The sequence below is a fragment of the Dipodomys spectabilis genome, unplaced genomic scaffold, assembly GCF_019054845.1.
Source record: "Dipodomys spectabilis isolate Male_0828 unplaced genomic scaffold, ASM1905484v1 ptg000085l, whole genome shotgun sequence".
Classification (NCBI taxonomy): domain Eukaryota; kingdom Metazoa; phylum Chordata; class Mammalia; order Rodentia; family Heteromyidae; genus Dipodomys; species Dipodomys spectabilis.
In genome coordinates this window covers 380,992-399,341 of record NW_024870762.1, presented here as the reverse complement: position 1 = coordinate 399,341, position 18,350 = coordinate 380,992, and the positions used below count along the sequence as shown (strand labels likewise).

The 18,350-nt window shown below is 47.2% G+C and overlaps 1 protein-coding gene across 1 annotated transcript in view; it reads right to left on the bottom strand.

Annotated features, from left to right (window-relative positions):
• Positions 1 to 18,350, bottom strand: part of LOC122111138 (kinesin-like protein KIF6) — a 114,901-nt gene that overhangs the window by 33,702 nt on the left and 62,849 nt on the right. Inside the window, exon 3 of the mRNA XM_042683873.1 lies at positions 13,130 to 13,185. Within this exon, the coding sequence (XP_042539807.1) occupies positions 13,130 to 13,185 (56 nt within the window). The remainder of the gene's footprint in view (positions 1 to 13,129; positions 13,186 to 18,350) is intronic.

Sequence of the window (18,350 nt, the reverse complement as noted above, 5' to 3'; positions counted from 1 at the left end):
GTGTCTTCTGTGATCCCGTCTCTTCGCCCTCCGGGGTGGGGGCGGTGTGACCTGGGCCCGTCCGGTTGTGAACTTCGTGCCAGGCCTTCGGATGCCATTGGTTTGAGACAACAGGTTGGATGTAATGGGGTTCAGTACCACAGAAATGGCAGGAATGTGTTTTCCACAGGTTGGCTCCAAACCCGGCGTCTTAGGTCAGCAATCTTTGTGGGTTGTTATTTTAAGCACCGTGGGGATGTTACCTGGCTCTTAGGAAATCACTGGTGATGCTAACAAGTGGGGAGTGGCGGGCGGGGGGAGGGGGACCCCCCCGGGAGCCAAGATCCTGTGCGTGCCGTTAAAAGACCCGAGCATCTGCATGGCTGGCAGAACACCCCTAATTCCTTACGGGGCTGTGCTCTGTTGGTGAGGTCAGCAGGCTCTCAGGGGTACCCCTGTACTTTCTCAACTCACTTTATTTTACCTCTTTTTTTTTTGCCAGTCCTGGGGCTTGAACTCAGGGCCTTGGCACTGCCCCTGAGCTTCTTTTGCTTAAGGCTAGTGCTCTATTACTTGAGCCACAGTGCCACTTCCGGCCTTTTCTGTGTATGTGGTACTGAGGAATTGAACCCCGGGCTTCATGCCTGCCAGGCAAGCACTCTACCGCTGAGACACCTTCCCAGCTCCATCATTTTACTCTTTAATTCAGGCAGCACGGTCTAGCCACTGGTGGGGGCCTGTTGGGGTATGCTGGTCCTGTGGCCCCAGCCTGCGCCCCATGCTCTGTGATAAGCGCAGGAGGCGGTAGGAGATGAAGTCACACTGGCTTGTGCACGCTCACACGGGAGCGGCTCTGCCAGCGTCTGCTCTACCCTTTCTTCTTCTTTTTTTTTTTTTGTTCTTCATTCCCCTGGTCTGAAAAACATTATCACTACCCACAGTTTAATATATTCTCTTACCAACAGAGCTAATTCTTTGGGACCAAAGTCAGCAGTAAGAGGAGAGGAAATGAAGCATTCTAGTTTGGTCTGGGGCCTGATTTCTTAGAGGCCTCCTGGCTGGTGTTTTGGGGGTCTGGTTTGTTTTTTAGCTTGGCAGATGGGGGTAAGTGGTAGCAGCCCCTTCTTTTGCTCTTCTAATAGAAGCCAGATGACCCAGACCGTGGATGACACTGTGCATGGTGGAGTGAACTATTTTTTCTTGCTGCCTCAGTTTCTCCCTTTGGAGTGCCACCTTGGGAATGAAGCTGTAACATCAGAAGCTTGACTTTTTTTCTCATCTCCATGGAAACAGCTCGGGCAGGGCGGGTGTGTTGCTCTGAGGATAAACACTTGAGGTGGATTGAGGGTCTCTATTTCTAAGTCTTATCCTCCAGCAATGCAAACAGAGCACTGTGGTCAGGCCTGGGGCCTGTGGCCCGGTTCACTCACTCTGCAGATAGGCAGGCAGGACCCTGCAGCAATGGAAGAAGCTAGAGCAAGGTTTCCAGGACCTCAGGGATGCTGTGGCAATGCTGTTACATGCACAGAGGCTGGAGGATAATCAGCCTGTCTATATGTAGGACTCGAAAATCTTGCAAAGCATACTCGTGAGACTCGGGCTCACCATAGATGGGAAAATGGCCGCAGCATGACTGCTTCTGGTTAAGCTCCCCATGATATTTTTGTAGGACATTTCAAGACCTGATTGACAAGCCACCACTGTCTGGTTTCTTAGGGGTTCTGTGGTACAATCCCAGAGGCCTTCCTGTCCCCATTCTAAACCAGTCTGTCCTATGGATCTGTGTTTGTTTAATAGACGAACAATAATTTCTGAATGGATAAATCTAAGGCCTGGAGTTTCTGCCTAAGCCCTCAATTTCCTGCCAATATGGAGGCAAATGTTCTTACTGTATTCAACACACCTTTTACCTTCAATGCACACAGAACTGCCTGAAGCCACCCTTTCTACAGAATTATCTGTGTATTACCTAAGATTCATTTCAAAATTACAGCTGAGAGCTGGGTATTGTACAATGGCTCACGTCTATAATCCTAGCTACTCAGGAGACTGGGACCTGGAGGATCACAGTCTGAAGCCAGTCTGAGCAGAAAAGTCTATGAGACTCTATCTCCAACCAATCAGGAAAGTGTCAGACTAGAGGCATGGCTCAAGTGGTAGAGTACTAGCTATGAGCAAGAAAGCCAAGTGACTTTTCAAAACCTGGCACCTATACACACACACAAATATAGCTGAGGTGTTTAATATTCCCTTGGTGGAAGAGCATTTTTTTTTTGTTGTTGTTGGTTGTGGGTCTTGAACTCAGGGCCTGGATGCTGTTCCTCAGCTCTTTTGATAAAGGCTAGCACTCAATCACTTTGAGACAAAGTGCCACTTTCAATTTTCTGATGTTCATTGGAGATAAAAGTCTTCCTGGGCTGGCTTTGAGCTATGATCCCCAGCTCTCAGCCTCCTGAGTAGCTAGGATTACAGGTGTGAGCTACCAGCACCTGGCTAGTTAAGAAATTCTTTAAAAATGTTTTTCTACTTCCTTCTGTGTGTGTAGTATCACATGCCCTGTAGTTGTTACTGTAGCCTCTTCCTGGCTTTTTTATTTGTCTTTATTAGGTTTTTTTTTTTTAGCAATTTTTATAGAGCTTCATCTAGGTAGGATTTCTTGGAGTAACTTTGAGTTTCTTTGAGTAAGATTTTATGTTAGTACTTTCAGTTACATTTTCAAATAGAGTACACTAATTGTACAAAGGGGTTTCATTGTGATATTTCCATACATTCCTATTACGTGCTTCAATCAAATTCACCTCTGCAAGTGCTCCTTCTTGACAATCATGATTTCCTGACAATCTGTGCAGTTATACTTATGTATAACTTATGTATTCTCCTGTGGAAGTATGATGGTTAGGTATAGTCAATGACTCAAAACAGCTTCAAAAAGACAAGAGCAGCCAGGAACCGGTGGCTTACACTTGTAATCCTAGCTACTTAGGAGGCTGAGATCTGAGGATTGCAGTTCAAAGCCAGACTAGGTAAGAAAATCAGTGAGACACTTATCTTTAATTAACCACATATAAAAAAGCCGGCAGTGGAGCTGTGGCTCAAGTCGTAGAGACTAACCTTGATCACAAAAATGCAAGGACCCCGCACAGGGCCAAAGTTCAAGCCCCAGGACCAGCAAAAACAAACAAACAAATAAGAGAGAAAAGCAGATAAACCAGTTTTATCTAAAGTTTTACAAAAACAACAGGGAAAAACAACTCTCCTAGGGTACTTCCAAAAATCCTAAGAGAAAATTAAAACAAGTGACAGCAAGACAGCATCTGCTATATATTTCATAGATAAAGGCTCAATATCCAGAGGATACAAAAAACTCCTACAAAGGAGAAATCCAACCAACCAATCAGCAAAGAATATGAGATAAATGACAAAGAATTCAACTGCGCCAGCTGTTAGGGAAATGCAAATTAAAACCATAATGAAATACCATACTTGTGCTCTCCAACTGGTAGACTCTAAAATGGCTGATATTATTGTGTACAAGCAAGTGCAAGTTACACGCTGATGGGAATATAAATGAGCGAAACCCCTGGGGCAGATAACTCCGGAACCCTCATGAAAATGAAAAATAAACATGCCCTGGTCCTTCCAATCCTATTTCTTGGCACCTTGCCCTGCTCCCCCAAACCACTTGCATTTGTACGTGCACACACATACACACACACACACACACACACACACACACACACACACAATGCATGCATCCTTTGTGACAGAGAAAAACTGGAACAAAGTGAAATGTTTGTTATGAACATTTGGCCAATAGATCATGTAGCCCTACCATCCCTCACATAGTGAGCTGTAGATGCATACTCACTGCTAAATGGGAGAAGACAGGCACAGAATAATGTGCACACTGTGGTCCCATTTATTCAACAAATAAGATAACTTTGTAAATATCCATCCATCCATCCACCATCCATCCATCCATCCATCCATCCATCCACCATCCATCATACTATCTGTCCATCCATCCATCTACCCATTATCTATCCATTCACTCACCCACTATCCATATTCACTCCATCCATCATCTATCTATCTATCTATCTATCTATCTATCTATCTATCTATCTGTCTGTCTGTCTGTCTGTCTGTCTGTCTGTCTGTCTGTCTGTCTGTCTGTCTATCCATCCTGCATTCATCTACCATCTGTCCATCCATCTATCCATCCATCCGTCCATCTGCCATCCATCCTCCATTCATCCATCCATCTACCATCCACCCATCCATCCATCCATCCATCCATCCATCCATCCATTCATCCATCAATCTATAAATGCACAGAAGAGGATGGAAGGAGATACAGGATTGTTGCAAGTGGCTTGATCAGCCTGTCTTTCTGTCTACTCCATTGACTCAAACGGCCCTTACCTCATCATCTACCATGGATCACTAAACCAGATGCTGACTCTCTCAACACTCACCACCATGCCAGAAGAAGGGGGTTCACATAGTTCAGCAAACCGCTGGCATTCATCAACTTTGTGTACACAAGCAGTCCCAGGGACCCATGGGTTAGAACAATTTGTCTTTTCCCAGAACCCAAACTCAGAGGTTAAGCACCAGGATACCCATGTGTTTGGGCAAGTCCCTCAGTACATGAGCCTTGTTAGCAATGGCTAACACTGGACACTGAGCTACTTCTCCTAAGAGATCTCATTACAAGTTCACAACATTGAACTTGCGGCTGTAGTGAGGAGTGTGATAAACCTCACGTCACTGGTCTGGCTCACCAGGATGCACATCACCCCTCTGTCCAGTGTAGCCACTTGTATGTGCTCTCGCCGGACCCCACTCACAGACGTGCCTGACCCCTGGCCCCCAGCAGCTGCCAGGTTTACTAACAGTTGAAGTTTCTTTTTCCTTTATTTAATTTTTGTGCTGGTACGGGGCCTCCCACTCTCACTTGGCTTTTTCACTCAAGTCTAGCACTCTACCACTTGAGCCAGAGCTCCATTTCCAGCATTTTGCTGGTTAACTGGAGATGAGTCTCATGGGTTTTTCTATCCTAGCTGGCTTTCAACTGTGATTCTCCAGTCTTGCTTCCTGAGTAGCTAGGTTAATAGGCGTGAGCCACTGGCACTCAGCCAGGCTTGGCATTTCGGCAGGGTGCTTCTGATATATAGATAATAGCAGCCACTGGAAAAGTTGTTTTTTGAAATCCCAGATGAGAATTATCATGTCAAGGATGCACCTCACTGCTGTGCTCAGATTAGAATGTATCAGCAGCCTTTTGAAAAGATGAAATGATTCTCCTACGAAGGAGAAAACATTTCAAGGCATTTCATGAAAATGAAGTAGGTATTGGGAAAATTGACCATTTGAAAAAGACTCAACTTAGAGCCTCTGCTTATATCATATTCCATAATAAATCCTAAATGAATGTAAACAAAAACCTGCAACAATAGAAAACCTACAAGAATATTTAGGGGGCTGGGAAGGTGGCTCAGTGGTAGAGTGCTTGCCTTGCATGCCTGAGGTCCTGGGTTCGATTCCTCAGCACCACATAAGAAAAAAGAAAAAAGCCGGAAGTGGCGCTGTGGCTCAAGTGGTAGAGCACTAGCCTTGAGCTGAAGAGCTGAGGGACAGCGCCCATGCCCAGAGTTCAGGCCCCACGACCGGACCCAAAAAAAAAAAAAAAGAATATTTAGGAAAGTAACATATTCTCGGCAGTGAACAACCCTTTTATTATTGTCACAGGGAAGCATAGAAAACAAAGTTCAGTGGATTTGGCTTCATAAAAATAATAAAAACCCCTGGAATTGGCAGAAGGCCCAACAAAGACTGGTCACTTTCTTTGGCAAAACAAAGGGGCTACGGGGAGGAGCATCTTTGGAAATCAGAAGATTCAGAAATTGGTGTCACCTTGTAAGAGTTAGGGAGTAAAATCCTTCCCACAGCTCTGTGAGCGCACAAGAAGGAAGTTCTAGATGTCAATCACCCGCCCGCCCTGCCCTTTCCTGCCTTCTCTGTCACAACCTTAGCCAGCCAGGCCACTACTCTCTGACACATCAGACCTGTTTTCCTCCCTCAGCCACTGCCATCTGACTGGGAGGTTTCTGATTTTGTAAAAGCCCTTTGGCAGCTGCAGTCCTGGAGGCTTTGAAAATGTTAGATGGACTAGTCAACTTCTTTCTCATGCCTTTGAGCTGATAAATACACAAATAATGAGCTCCTTAACCTTGGACACTTAATGATAAAAGATCCTTTCCATAAAGCTGTGGCCAGGGCAGACCCAAGCACGGTCAGCAGGTTGTAAGAGCTGCTCGGAGGGCGGCCTGGGAAGGGGCACCCTGATGTTGGGCCTGCGGCTCTTGATGGCTCCAGTTGAAGGAGCCTGGATCCCACTACTTTGTCCTCAGGAGAGTTCTGTCACCCCGTCATCCATCCTGAGTCTGGGTCGGTGCAACTAGGTTTCTGTTTCCAACAATCCAAAGAGCCTAACTAAGGATTATGATCCAAATGCTAGGTTGAGTGACTTGGGGTTCATCTTGGAGAAGCAGGCAGGAGGGGTAAATCATAAATGGCTGAGTAAGAAGAAACCCCGGGGGAAGGGTACTGTGTCCCAAAGGCAGCTAGTTAAGTTGAGGGTCAAGGTTGGGAGAGAAGATGCACAGATGATAACTGATGGAGGGTTGCTTTTCCTGTGGACAGTGGATGCCTGTCTTTCCAAATTCTTGACTTCTTTTTGTGTCTATTCCCTCTGTGCCTGGAGATGTCTACTTGTCAGCCCTACATTCACGAATCTAGTTTTATATTCCCTGGAAGGAGGTGCCCTGGATAGAGGTGGTTCAAAGACCCTGACTATACTAGCCACACTGTGCATGATGTATTAATAAATTGTTGTCTGGCCTACAGTGTGGTTGATATGGGCTTTGGGCAGGTTCAGGGTTCACTCACCAAGGTAAGACTACTTTGCGGGGAATCACAGGAGACAGCCATCCATCTTCATTTGCCAACTTGCCAGCCCATCCTTACTTCTTCCTCTCTACATGACAATTCCAGGGGTACCTCTTGTCAGTGAGTGTTCTCCAGCCCTCTGGCTTATATCAAATCATGGCTCTGTTTGAGCTCCAAAGGATGACAGCAAAAGATGCAATCAATTTCATGAGGGTATCTGTCACAGTAGTTATGTGCTGTCACTCAGATAACGGCGTGTCTTGGAACACCCTGTGATTTCAGGGACATCGAAACCATTACAGAAGGGACCTCAGGAAATCATCCATGCTCCATGAGACACCCCGAGTCATCTCTGAGAGATGCCTCAACATTCCTAGGATCTACTTCCATCTGAACATGCTATTGACAAGATGACCTTTCACATGATTACATATGCTTTCAAACTAATTGAAGAGTAATTGTTCCTTCTCCTGTTTCTAACACTAACTTATAGGTATTTCTTTACAATGCTAATAGTAGCTCCTCTTCTTTCTTTCCTTTTCTTTCTTTTCTTCCCTCCTTTCTTCCCTCTCTCCTTCCTTCCTTCCTTCCTTTTCTCTTTCTTTTCTTCTCTTTCCTCTCTTCCTTCCCTTCCCTTGCCCTCCCTACCTCTTCTTTCTCTCCCTTCCTCCCTAGCTCCCTTCCTTCCCATTGTGGTGCTCTGGATCAAATCTAGGGCCTTGTGTGTTGTGGGAAAAGCCTGATGTTTCCTTGTGTGTTAGCATCTAACACGTGGACTTAGGCCATTATTATTATTATCAGGATGGTAACTGTAATTCTAGTTACACAGTAGCATGGACTTTTAAGAGGCATTTCCTAATCTTAATTTCCCCAAGATCATGGGGCTGGGAAGGTGTCTCAGTGGTAGAGCGCTTGCCTTGCATGCCAGAGGCCCTGGGTGCGACTCCTCAGCACCACATAAGCAAAAGGAAAAAAAAGCCGGAAGTGGTGCTGTGGCTCAAGTGGTAGAGCGCTAGCCTTGAGCTGAAGAGCTGAGGGACAGCGCCTAGGCCCAGAGTTCAGGCCCCATGACCGGACCCAAAAAAAAAATTTCCCCAAGATCAGTGTTATTTTTTAGGGTGTCCTTTTTGTATTCATTTCATTATAGCAGAAACACCTGTACTTAAACTTTCTGTCTCTGTCTCTGACTTGCTACCTCTGTCTCTGTCTCTGTCTCTGTCTCTCCCTCTCTTTCTCTCACTTTCTTGTACCACTACTGGCACTTGAGCTAAAAAGATCAAGGCTCACACTTGACCACTTGAGCGACAGCTCCTTTTCCAGCTTTTTGGTTGTTAATTAGAGATAAAAGCTTCACAGACTTTCCTGCCTGGGATGATTTTAAACTCTGACCCTCAGATCTCAGCTTTCTGAGCAGCTAGCGTTACAGACATATGCGCTAGATCTGGATTTGAATTTCAGTTTGGTCATTTACTAGGTCACTTCACTGAACTCCATTTCAGAAAGTCTATAGAATAATAGGCATATCATTATTTCATAGAATCTTAAGACTACAACAACCATAGGACCAAGCTCCATTACAGACTCTATAATAAGTGAAGAATGTCCAAGTGGGACGGTAAAATGCACTTGTAAGTCACTGTGTTAAGCAAATGGCAGAATCCATGATGCGATGACACCGGCTAAGAATTCCCTACTTGAAAGGTGTGCAGCCAAACCACCTCCGACTCTGAAGTATGTCTGTGGACAGTGCTGGTGAAACTTCCCCAAAGCAAACCCCACAATTCACCACACAACATGACATGAGTTTAGATTTTGCAGCAATGTGGACTTCAGACTTACAGATTAGGGATATGCAGCCAGTGTGGAACTTCATGAGACAGTGTAGGCAAGTCTTCACAGACTAAGTATGCAATGAAATGTGTCCTCGATATTTGGATTTGGTGACCAAGCGAGGCCAAAGGATATCCCTGTCTCATGTTGCTATCACGTAGGGGAATGAACTAGAAGATTCTAGAAGCTCTCATGCAGGGGTTAGGTACAAAAGGAGACCTCAAGTGCACACTTCAGTATCGAGCATGCACAAAACAGAAAAGATAGGGGAAATAGTGTCCTATTGATTCTGTGGATGGAGACTCAATTACAGGAAGTGATTTCCCCAATCTCCCGGGCCAGGGAAATATTTTAAAAGGGCGTTGCTCAAGTGTCGGGTTGAAATCCTACTTTGAAATTGGAACGGAGGGACAAACACTTCTAGAATATTTTGCTAGTGTTTCAGGTGTTTGTCGTTTTTCTTCACACATATCACCAGTTCCTTCTAGGTCACTCTCTATCATCGTTGCATTGATAGCCAGGCAGCCTATGCGTGAAATCTCTATGCAGCCTCCGTGAGGATGTCAGTTTCCATTTAGGCCCAGGGGGTCTGGGGAGGGGAGAAGAGGTGCCAAGAAGAGGTGTCTGTCAACTCTTCCACCTGCCTCCAGAAGCGGCTGGTTCCTGGCTGGTTTAGCCTGGGCCTTATGCCAAGGAACAACCATTTATTGCCTTTGTCTTTTGCCAAAGACAAGGCTGGCTAAACACTGTTGTGGGAAGAGAGATGAACTGCAGCAAGTGAAGAATGTGTGCTGTGGGCAACGGCCACTAAGTGCCTACTTCTTTCCCAGAGTTTGGGCTCCAGGGCACAATCTGAGGCCTCCCGGATGGCAGTGTTGTGTATATGAATGTGTTCAAACCACAGCCGCGTGAACGAGCTACCTACAGCTTTCCCCAAAAGCTAGTCACAATGGCTCTCCAACAGCAACAAGCATGCTTGGATTTTTCTTTCTTTCTCTTCCCTTCTTTCCTTCTTCCCTTCTTCCCTCCCTCCCTCCTTTCCTTCCTTCCTTCCTTTTTTTTTTTTTGTGAGTCGTGGGTCTTGAACTCTGGACCTGAGCACTGTCCCTCAGCTCTTCAGCTCAAAGTGAGCACTCTACCACTTGAGCCACAGCGCCACTTCTGGTTTTCTGGTGGTTAATTGGAGATAAGAGTCTCATGCACGTTCCTGCCTGGGCTGGCTTTGAACCGCGATTCTCAGATCTCAGCCTCCTGAGTAGGTTAGGATTACAGGCATGAGCCACCAGTGCCTGGCTTCAATTTATTCTTGACATACATGGGTGATGAGAAAGGATGAATAGGAGTTTGATAAGAGAGTTTATCTACCTGGTTGGGTTGGCTTCTTCAAAGAAAAGGAAATAATAGGATGGTTGTGTGTGTGTGTGTGTGTGTGTGTGTGTGTGCGCGCGCGCGTGCGCCAGCACTAGGGCTTGAACTCAGGGTTTGGGCACTGTCCCTTAGTATTTTTTTTTTTTGCTCAAGGCTGGTGCTCTACCACTTGAAGACAAGAATCCCACAGACTTTTCTGCTCAGGTTGGCTTTGAACCATGATACTCAGATCTCAGCCTCCTGAGTAGCTAGGATTACAGGCGTGAGCCACCAGTGCCTGGCTCAAACATTGGCTTTATTAATGCTACAGATCCAGCCTCTTTCCCAGTAGCCCAGAAGCTCAAATCTCAATATTGAGGTAAACTATACTCACTATTTAATAAAGAAAACCAATGTTTAACTTGCCCAGGGCTTTTGATATAAGTTACAAAGACATCTTTTCTGGCAGGTCGAGAGCGGCCTTCCCTCCCTTCACTGTGGGCATCTGACCCAGGCACACAGTCTACATTGCTCTTTGGCACTTTCTGACCTGCCTAGCCTTGAACATGGCAAGCTAAATCCACCAGAATACATTACTGCACCACAGAATGCAGAGTTTATCATATTTGTGACTATGATCCCTTGCATACAGATTGAAAAACCATGTATATTGGCGCAGGCTTGCCTTCCATTACTAATTAGTGTATTTCATTAATGCTGCCACAGTTTGATTTTGATTGAGTTAGATTTTTTTTTAAGTATTGGGGACAGAACCTATGGCCTTGCACATGCTAACACTACCACTGAGCCATATCCTCAGCCTTAGATAATTTTTTTTTAAAGAGTATAACCTTATATTACTTGGGGGGAAGCAACTTTCTGCCTTATTCTTTTGGGGGTAAAGATGGTCATTTGATCCCTCCAAGGAAAACGGTGCTGACCAACGGCTGCAGCAACTGGAATCTGCCTCCCATTTTCCTCTCTTCCCTCCCTCCCTCCCTTCCTCCCTCCTTCCCTCCCTCCCTCCCTCCCTCCCTCCTTCAGTTCCACATGGCTTGTGCCAGGTAGAACCCACTGCTATGGTCTCAGACTATATGTTCTGCACAGCACCTGCTTTCCCACTTGAAGCCCTGGTCCTGTGAAGGCAGAAGTGTCCTGGACTTGACTTCTTTATTGGATAAACTATGGGGATCATTTCAGGACACCCCATCTCTGCCATCCGCCTTTCCACACTTTAGGGGAAATAGGCTAAGAAGCAGGCTTACACTCTTTTCCTATGTGTCAGCACCCTGCAAGTCCGAAGACGATGAACCCTTCTTTAGAACAATTTTAAGTGTTTCCAGTAAGACACGTAGACTTTAAGAGAAACCCATTAGGATACAGGGTCAAAAACTTAAAACCTGGGGCTGGGAAGGTGGCTCAGTGGTAGAGCGCTTGCCTTGCATGCCTGAGGACCTGGGTTCGATTCCTCAGGAGCACATAAGCAAAAAGAAAAAAGCCGGAAGTGGCGCTATGGCTCTCAAGTGGTAGAGCGCTAGCCTTCAGCTGAAGAGCTGAGAGACAGTGCCCAGGCCCAGAGTTCAGGCCCCACAACCGGACCCAAAACAAAAAAAAAAACCTTAAAACCTTTTTCTCATATAAAATACCTACGGAAAAAAAAAATAAAATACCTACGAACTTTAATATAAAGATCAAAGAAGAGGCAGCAATAGTGACTCTAGTAAAGACTGTAATTTTGGAGTATTGATAAGAGGCATTTCCTTCCTGGCGTGGGTGGCTCCTGCCTATTATCCAAGCTACTCAGGAGGCTGAGATCTAGAAGACTATGGCTCTGGGCTCAGCTTGGATTAGAAAAGTTCATTTGACTCCATCTCTAAAATAGCCAGCAACATGCAGGGCGGGAGGCATGGCTCAAGTGGTTGAGCATCGGCCTAGAGAGACACTGTGTTCAAACCTCCGTACGTTAAAAAAAAAAAGGCTATGTTTCGAGACAAAACACAAAAGGCTGCCACCCTGCAAAGTGACACAGAAGTCCTGTGGTTACTGCCGTGGCAGGTGTGGAGGCTGGCACTGCCAAAATCATGGAAGGCGGCACTGTTCAACTAGAGGTGAGAGGTCACACAAGAACATGCTCCCTACAGGAGACCCTGGGCCTAAACTTAAGAGCCACAAGATGAGTCACGGGGTTCTTGGTGTGGTGGCTTGGCGCACTCGGGGTCTGGTGCTCAGCCCTTTCTGCCTCAGTGGCAGAGAGGTGCACACAGAAGTCCGAGGCGGACACCGCACAGGGGCTTCTGTGCTCTCCTCCCTGTGGAGGGGTGAGGGGAAAGGGAGCCAGCTGGGAACAGGCAACCCTTGATCGCTGGGACATAAGAGGCCAAGGCTGAAGGTACCCCATTTTGAGGTTTGGGGGGGTGCTGGGAGATGGGTGTCTATTGTGTTTCCTAGCTTGGGAAAAGAGAAACATTTCCTTCTCCCTTTGCAAAAGCTTTGAGCACACCCACCTCCAGCACTAGTATCCCGAGTCTGCTGCCCTTTCCAGAATACGCGTGGAGTGGGGGCACTGTAGACAGCCCCTGGACATTCTTTCCCCCCTTTCTGTTCCTCCTATTGGCATTTGAATGGAACTGACGCTGCACATAGCTTTCACTTTGCGCCTCATTTGAGATGCATGCGCGTTAGGAGGTGCAAGAGCGTTCCACAGCACTTGCAAGTATGACCCGGTGAACCCGCTTGCATGGCTAGGGCAGCCGGAGCTGTCGTTGAAAAGCATCAGGGCAAAGGAAAATGTCCTGTTTGGGATGCTTGAACTCAAGCCCACACGAAGACCAGAAGAAAGCAAGAGGAAAGCAAGTGCTTTTCCTGACGGCTGTGGCATGGCTGGAGGCCCTGTCAAAGCAGCCTCCTTGGCAGGACCGCCTCTCGAAGCAGACCTCGCTGGCCAGGGAGGGGGTTGGGGAGCATTTGCACAGGGTGACCCGGTTTTCCCCAGGAGAATGGGACGAGGAGGGAGGCTCACCGATTTTACTCCGTGCTTCATTGATGCTTTCTCCCAGGGCCTTTGCTTCAGAAAACCTGAAGGAAAAAAGCAAAGAAAAAGAACAAGAAAGAAAAAGGTTACTTTTTCTGTTCGCCCAACATTATGTTTAAAAGTAAAGATTTTGGAGCGATCTTTAATATAGTATAAAACCTTATTAAGGGACATAAGAGAAAAATCGATGTCAGTGAAAATTATTAGGCTTAACGAGAGAGAGAACATTTGAATTCGCATAGCTATCACGCAAGTGTAGAATTTTTTATCCTTAAATGGTCTAATTTGTGAGTTTTGATTTTGTTTTGTATTATTTATTTATTTATGGTTGGCCATGGGGCTTGAACTCTGAGCCTGGGCGCTGCCCTTGAGCTTTTCAGCTCAAGGTGAGCATTCTCCCACCTGAATCACAGTGCCACTTCCGGTTTTCTGGTAGTTAATTGGAGGTAAGAGTCACACGGACTTTCCTGCCAGGGCTGGTTTTGAACTGCAATCCTCAGATCTCAGCCTTCTGAGTAGCCACTGTTGCCTGGCTTGATTTCAGTTGTATAATGCGATGTGATCTACTGAGCATGCAACTAAGTATTCTTTTATTTTATTTTTTATTTTTTGGTGGTATTAAGAATTGAATCCAGAGGCTTAGGCTTGCTGTGCCAACAGCACTGATTATTATTATTTTTTTAATTTAATTTAATTTGTTTTTTGTGAACATACTGTGCAGAGGGGTTACAATTACATGGGCAGGATAATGCGTACATTTCTTATCAAGCATTGCAGCCTCCTCCTTTGTTTACCCTTCACATCCCTTCCCTACCTCCCCCCTCCCCCCCAACCCTCCCCCCCCTCCCCCGCCCGCATCAATGTTGTAAAGCTCATTTTCGACATGACCTTGTACTTGATTATTTTTGAACTAGGTTCTCAGCAGGTACCTGGATTGTGATCTTCCATTTACATTTCTCACAAAGGTAGGAAAACCTTGTCCAGTTTGGTTGAAAAGGGTTCTCATGAACTTTTTGGCCAAGCAGGCCTGGAACTGTGATCCTCAGATCTGTCTCTTAAGTAGCTAGAGTTAGAGGCATGAGCTACGAGCATCTGGCTTTTCTTTGGGGTGGGGGATAAGGATTACAGGGTTTTGAACTGAAGGCCTTGTGCTTGCTGGGCAAGCATTCTATCATTTGAGTCATATCCCAAGACCTTTTTGCTCTAGTTATTTTTGAGATAGGATCTTGCCCTTCAGTCCAGGCTGGCCTCAGATAGCTATCTTTCTATTTCTAGTAGAAAGATATTCCTCATGCACAGCTGGGGTTATGGATATGGTCCAGTATGCCTGGATGGTTATGCCGTAATGAACCTCACTGGCTTTCCCCTCAGCTGTTGCCTCAAGTGGTGATCCTTTTGATCTTTGCTTCTTGAGTAACTGAGATTACAGGCATGATCACTATGCTCAGTTTGGATTTTATGGCTAAATAGTATTATTTTAAACAATATATTTTCCTGATTATAAAGTGACACAATGCCAGACACCAGTGGCGCATACCTATAATTCTAGCTAATCAGGAGGCTGAGATCTAAGGATCACAGTTTGAAGCCAGCCTAAGCAAGAAAGTCTGTGAGACTCACCTCCAATTGACCAGCAAAAAGCTGGAAGTGGAGCTGTTGGTTTAAGTGACAGAGCATTAATACTGAACACAAAAGCTCAGGGACAATGCCCAGGCCTGAGTTCAAGCCCCAGGACTGGGACAGACACACAGGCACCCAGAAACGCAGACACACACACACACACACACACACACACACACACACACACACACACACACACACACACACACACACTCAGTGATATATCAGAGAATGGCAAATCATGGGTGGTCACAAGCAAATCCAGAGCACTGCCCGGTTCTTTAAATAAAGTTTTATTGGTACATAGCCACAGCTGTCCATTTGCATCTTGTCTATGGCTGCTTTCATGTTTTGGCAGCTGAGAATGGAGTAAATGGGCTGCGGGCTGCATGACCTACAAAGCTGAGAATAGCTACTATGTGCTGACTCCCCTTTAGAGATGATGACCAGACCAGATTTTGAAAGTGCAATTTAAGGAAAAAAAGCCCTGCAGAAATGGAGGGAGGAAGGAGGAGCAAATGCAGGCACTGGTGCTCAGCAGACACTATGTGAAAAAGGAGCTATGACACTTGTGGGCAGGGACGGGATGGGGGAAACTGAAGGAAAGCAAAGGAAGGGGCGACATTGTCGGAAAAGAATTGCACTTGTTACCTGACTTACAAAATGGTGACCCCCCCCCCCCACAACACCCTAACAACAATGAAATTACATTAAAGAGAGAACCAAGTCCTAATAATCCCCTATCTACAGAGAAACACATTTTGATATGTCTTTTTTTAAGCCAGTTTCTGTAGTGTGAGACTATGTTACATATATGAACAATTGTGTCCTGATTCTTTCCACTTGGCTCTGCTGTTAGTAACTCATCAGGTGGTTATGTTGGTGCTTAGTCCATGAGCCCTGTGGGGCTTAAACTCAGGGCCTGGGATCTGTCCCTGAGCTTTTGCACTTAGGGCTAGTATTCTACCACTTTGAGCCCCAGTGCCACTTCCAGTCTTCCGGTGGTTTCTTAGAGATGAGAGTCTCCTGGACTTTCCTGCCCAGGCTGGCTTTGAATTGCAATTCTCAGATCTCAGCCTCCTGAGTAGCTAGGATTACAGGTGTGAGCCACTGGCACCTGGCCCATTTCTACTTTTAATCATGTGTCTGTGAGATGCCCAGGTGCTTGCCCAGCCCTGGGCTGGGGAAACAGGGGGTTGTTACAAAGTGACTCCTTACAAAATGGGAGTAGCCTTCCTTTCCGCTCCTTTTCTGCCATGAAGTTAAAGAGACAATCAATCACCTGTGAAACGAAGTACAGAAGACTGCAGGGTGAGTCACCTTGCCCCCTGGGGTAACAGCATGGAGCCAGTGGAGTCTGGCCGGGCAGGGGTGTGCCCATGACTTACAAGTTACAAGCCTCAGCCCAAAGTTGGGATTCACCTGGGTTTTGTGGCTGCATAGGGGTGTGTGTGTGTGTGTGTGTGTGTGTGTGTGTGTGTTTACATAGGGGTTTTAAATAATTTTTTCATGTAAAATATAAAAATAAATTTAAAAAGAACTAAAAAACCCTTTTTATTCTGGAAACTTCCAAATGCACACAAAATCAAGAGCCTCATAGGACAGACCTTCACATGGCTACCATCATGCTTCATAGCTCTCTAACTATATTTGTCATCAAGCCTCCATAGTCTAAGATGCGGGATTCCAGTGAGTCCATCCGTCAGTCCTCAGCCTCGGAAGGCTGTGTTGGAGGAGGTGGGGAGAAGAGGGCCTTCCAGGCAGAAGAACAACATAAGCACAGGTCCAGGCACTATGGCTGCTCTGTGCTTGGTAGAAAAGAAGTGCGAATTATGGAATTGCTATTTTCCAAATCTGTTGGCGTGGCCTAGGCCTGCAAACAAGAAGCTGAAGGGAAGGGGACTAAGTTTTCCTTTTCTCTTGGGCTTCTTGGAACTCCAAACCTGGCTCTCTAGCTAAGGCCGTTGAGTTCTAGCTCGTTGTGGTTTAGGTGTATCTTCTCCTCAGCAGGGCAGATCACCTTAGGGACAGAGCAGTTGAGCCATCTGACGCAATCTAGATTTGAGTCAGTCCCTCTGGCCTCTGCAGCTGGACAGGCATAAGCTGAGATTGGCTCTAGGCCATTGAGACAATGACGATTACCTTCCTACTAAGGGTTCTGCTATAGGAGGGACAGTGACTGGCCACTGGGCCCTGCCCTGGGCCCTCGGGTTTAATAGGACCTGGGAGTTATACCACGCCCACAGAACCAATGCCCCGCTCCTTGCCTGCTCCACGGGCTGAGGACGGGCACATACCACAGCAAGGCTGCGAAACTGCGGGAGCGCCTGTCGGTTCTGCAGGAAAGCACAGCACTAATAGATGGGAAGACAGAAGCAGAAGGGGTGGTTTCCACTGCGGCACTGTCTGGGCCAGCCCGCGTGGGCTTCACAGGGCCCAGATGGGTCGGGGGGCAGGAGGAGGGGCCCTGAGGGCTGAGTTCAGACCTCCCTGGGCCATGCCCAGCAGCCCGGGCTGTCCCAGCCGCTCCTCTGCAGCTCTCGGCCCACCGTTAAAATGGGGTTCCCACTGTTAAAATGGGGTTCTCACTGTTAAAATGGGGTTCCCATTGTGGGGGTGTGGGTGGGGGCATGGTCTGAGGGCTGCACTTTTTTTTTTGGCCAGTCCGGAGGCTTGAACTCAGGGCTTGGGCACTGTCCCTCAGCCTCTCTGTGCTCAAGACTAGCACTCTACCACTTGAGCCACAGCGGCACTTCCAGCTTTTTCTGCTTATGTGGTAGTGAGGAATGGAACCCAGGGCTTCATGCATGCTAGGCAAGCACTCTGCCACTGAGCCACCTTCCCAGCCCTGCACTGGCTTCTGAGAACGTTTATTCATCCATCTTCCAGGGCACCCCACCCGCTTGTGCTCCTGATCCCTGAGCCTAAGTCCAGAGGGAAAGAAGGCAAAGGGAAAGGGAGGTGAGCCATGAAGGGGAGGCTGACGAAGAGGCTGAATAGGAAGGCCAAGATCACCTCAGCCTCTGTCCTGCCTGCCTGCTTCTCTACACCTTCCTCCCTGGCCAGCCCATCTTCCTCATCCTCACCCATGCTGGGGTGAAGGCCGGCCCACTTGGCCTTTGTCTGGTCTTCTAAGGGAGGCTCATGCCATGGGAGAGGTGGAGATGGTGGGAGGTGCAGACTTTCCTGGGGGATGCGCTAGGCTGGCTCACAGCTGACTGAGGGGGTGGGGTGGGGCCTGCACTAGGGATGCTGAGCCTGGGGACGAGGCAGGGGAGGCCCTGCCCCAAACCACTCCTTTCAGAGTGTCCCTACCTGTGCAGATCACTCTGGGGAGAGGGGCTTATTGGGTGCCCTTCCTGGGCAGACACTGGCTACCCACTGTCCAGACTCTTGGGGCAAGGGCTGGGGCTGGGTGGGGAGAAGGACAGCAGTGAACAGAGTGCCCTGGCTGAGTTTCCTGGGACACTGTGTGCCGGGTGGGCCCAGTGTGACACTGGGATGGATGTAGTGTCACTGGCTTCCGGTGCACTGTCACTGGCTTGCGGTGTACTGGCTGTCCATTCTCCTCTCCCCATCTCCGGGAGCT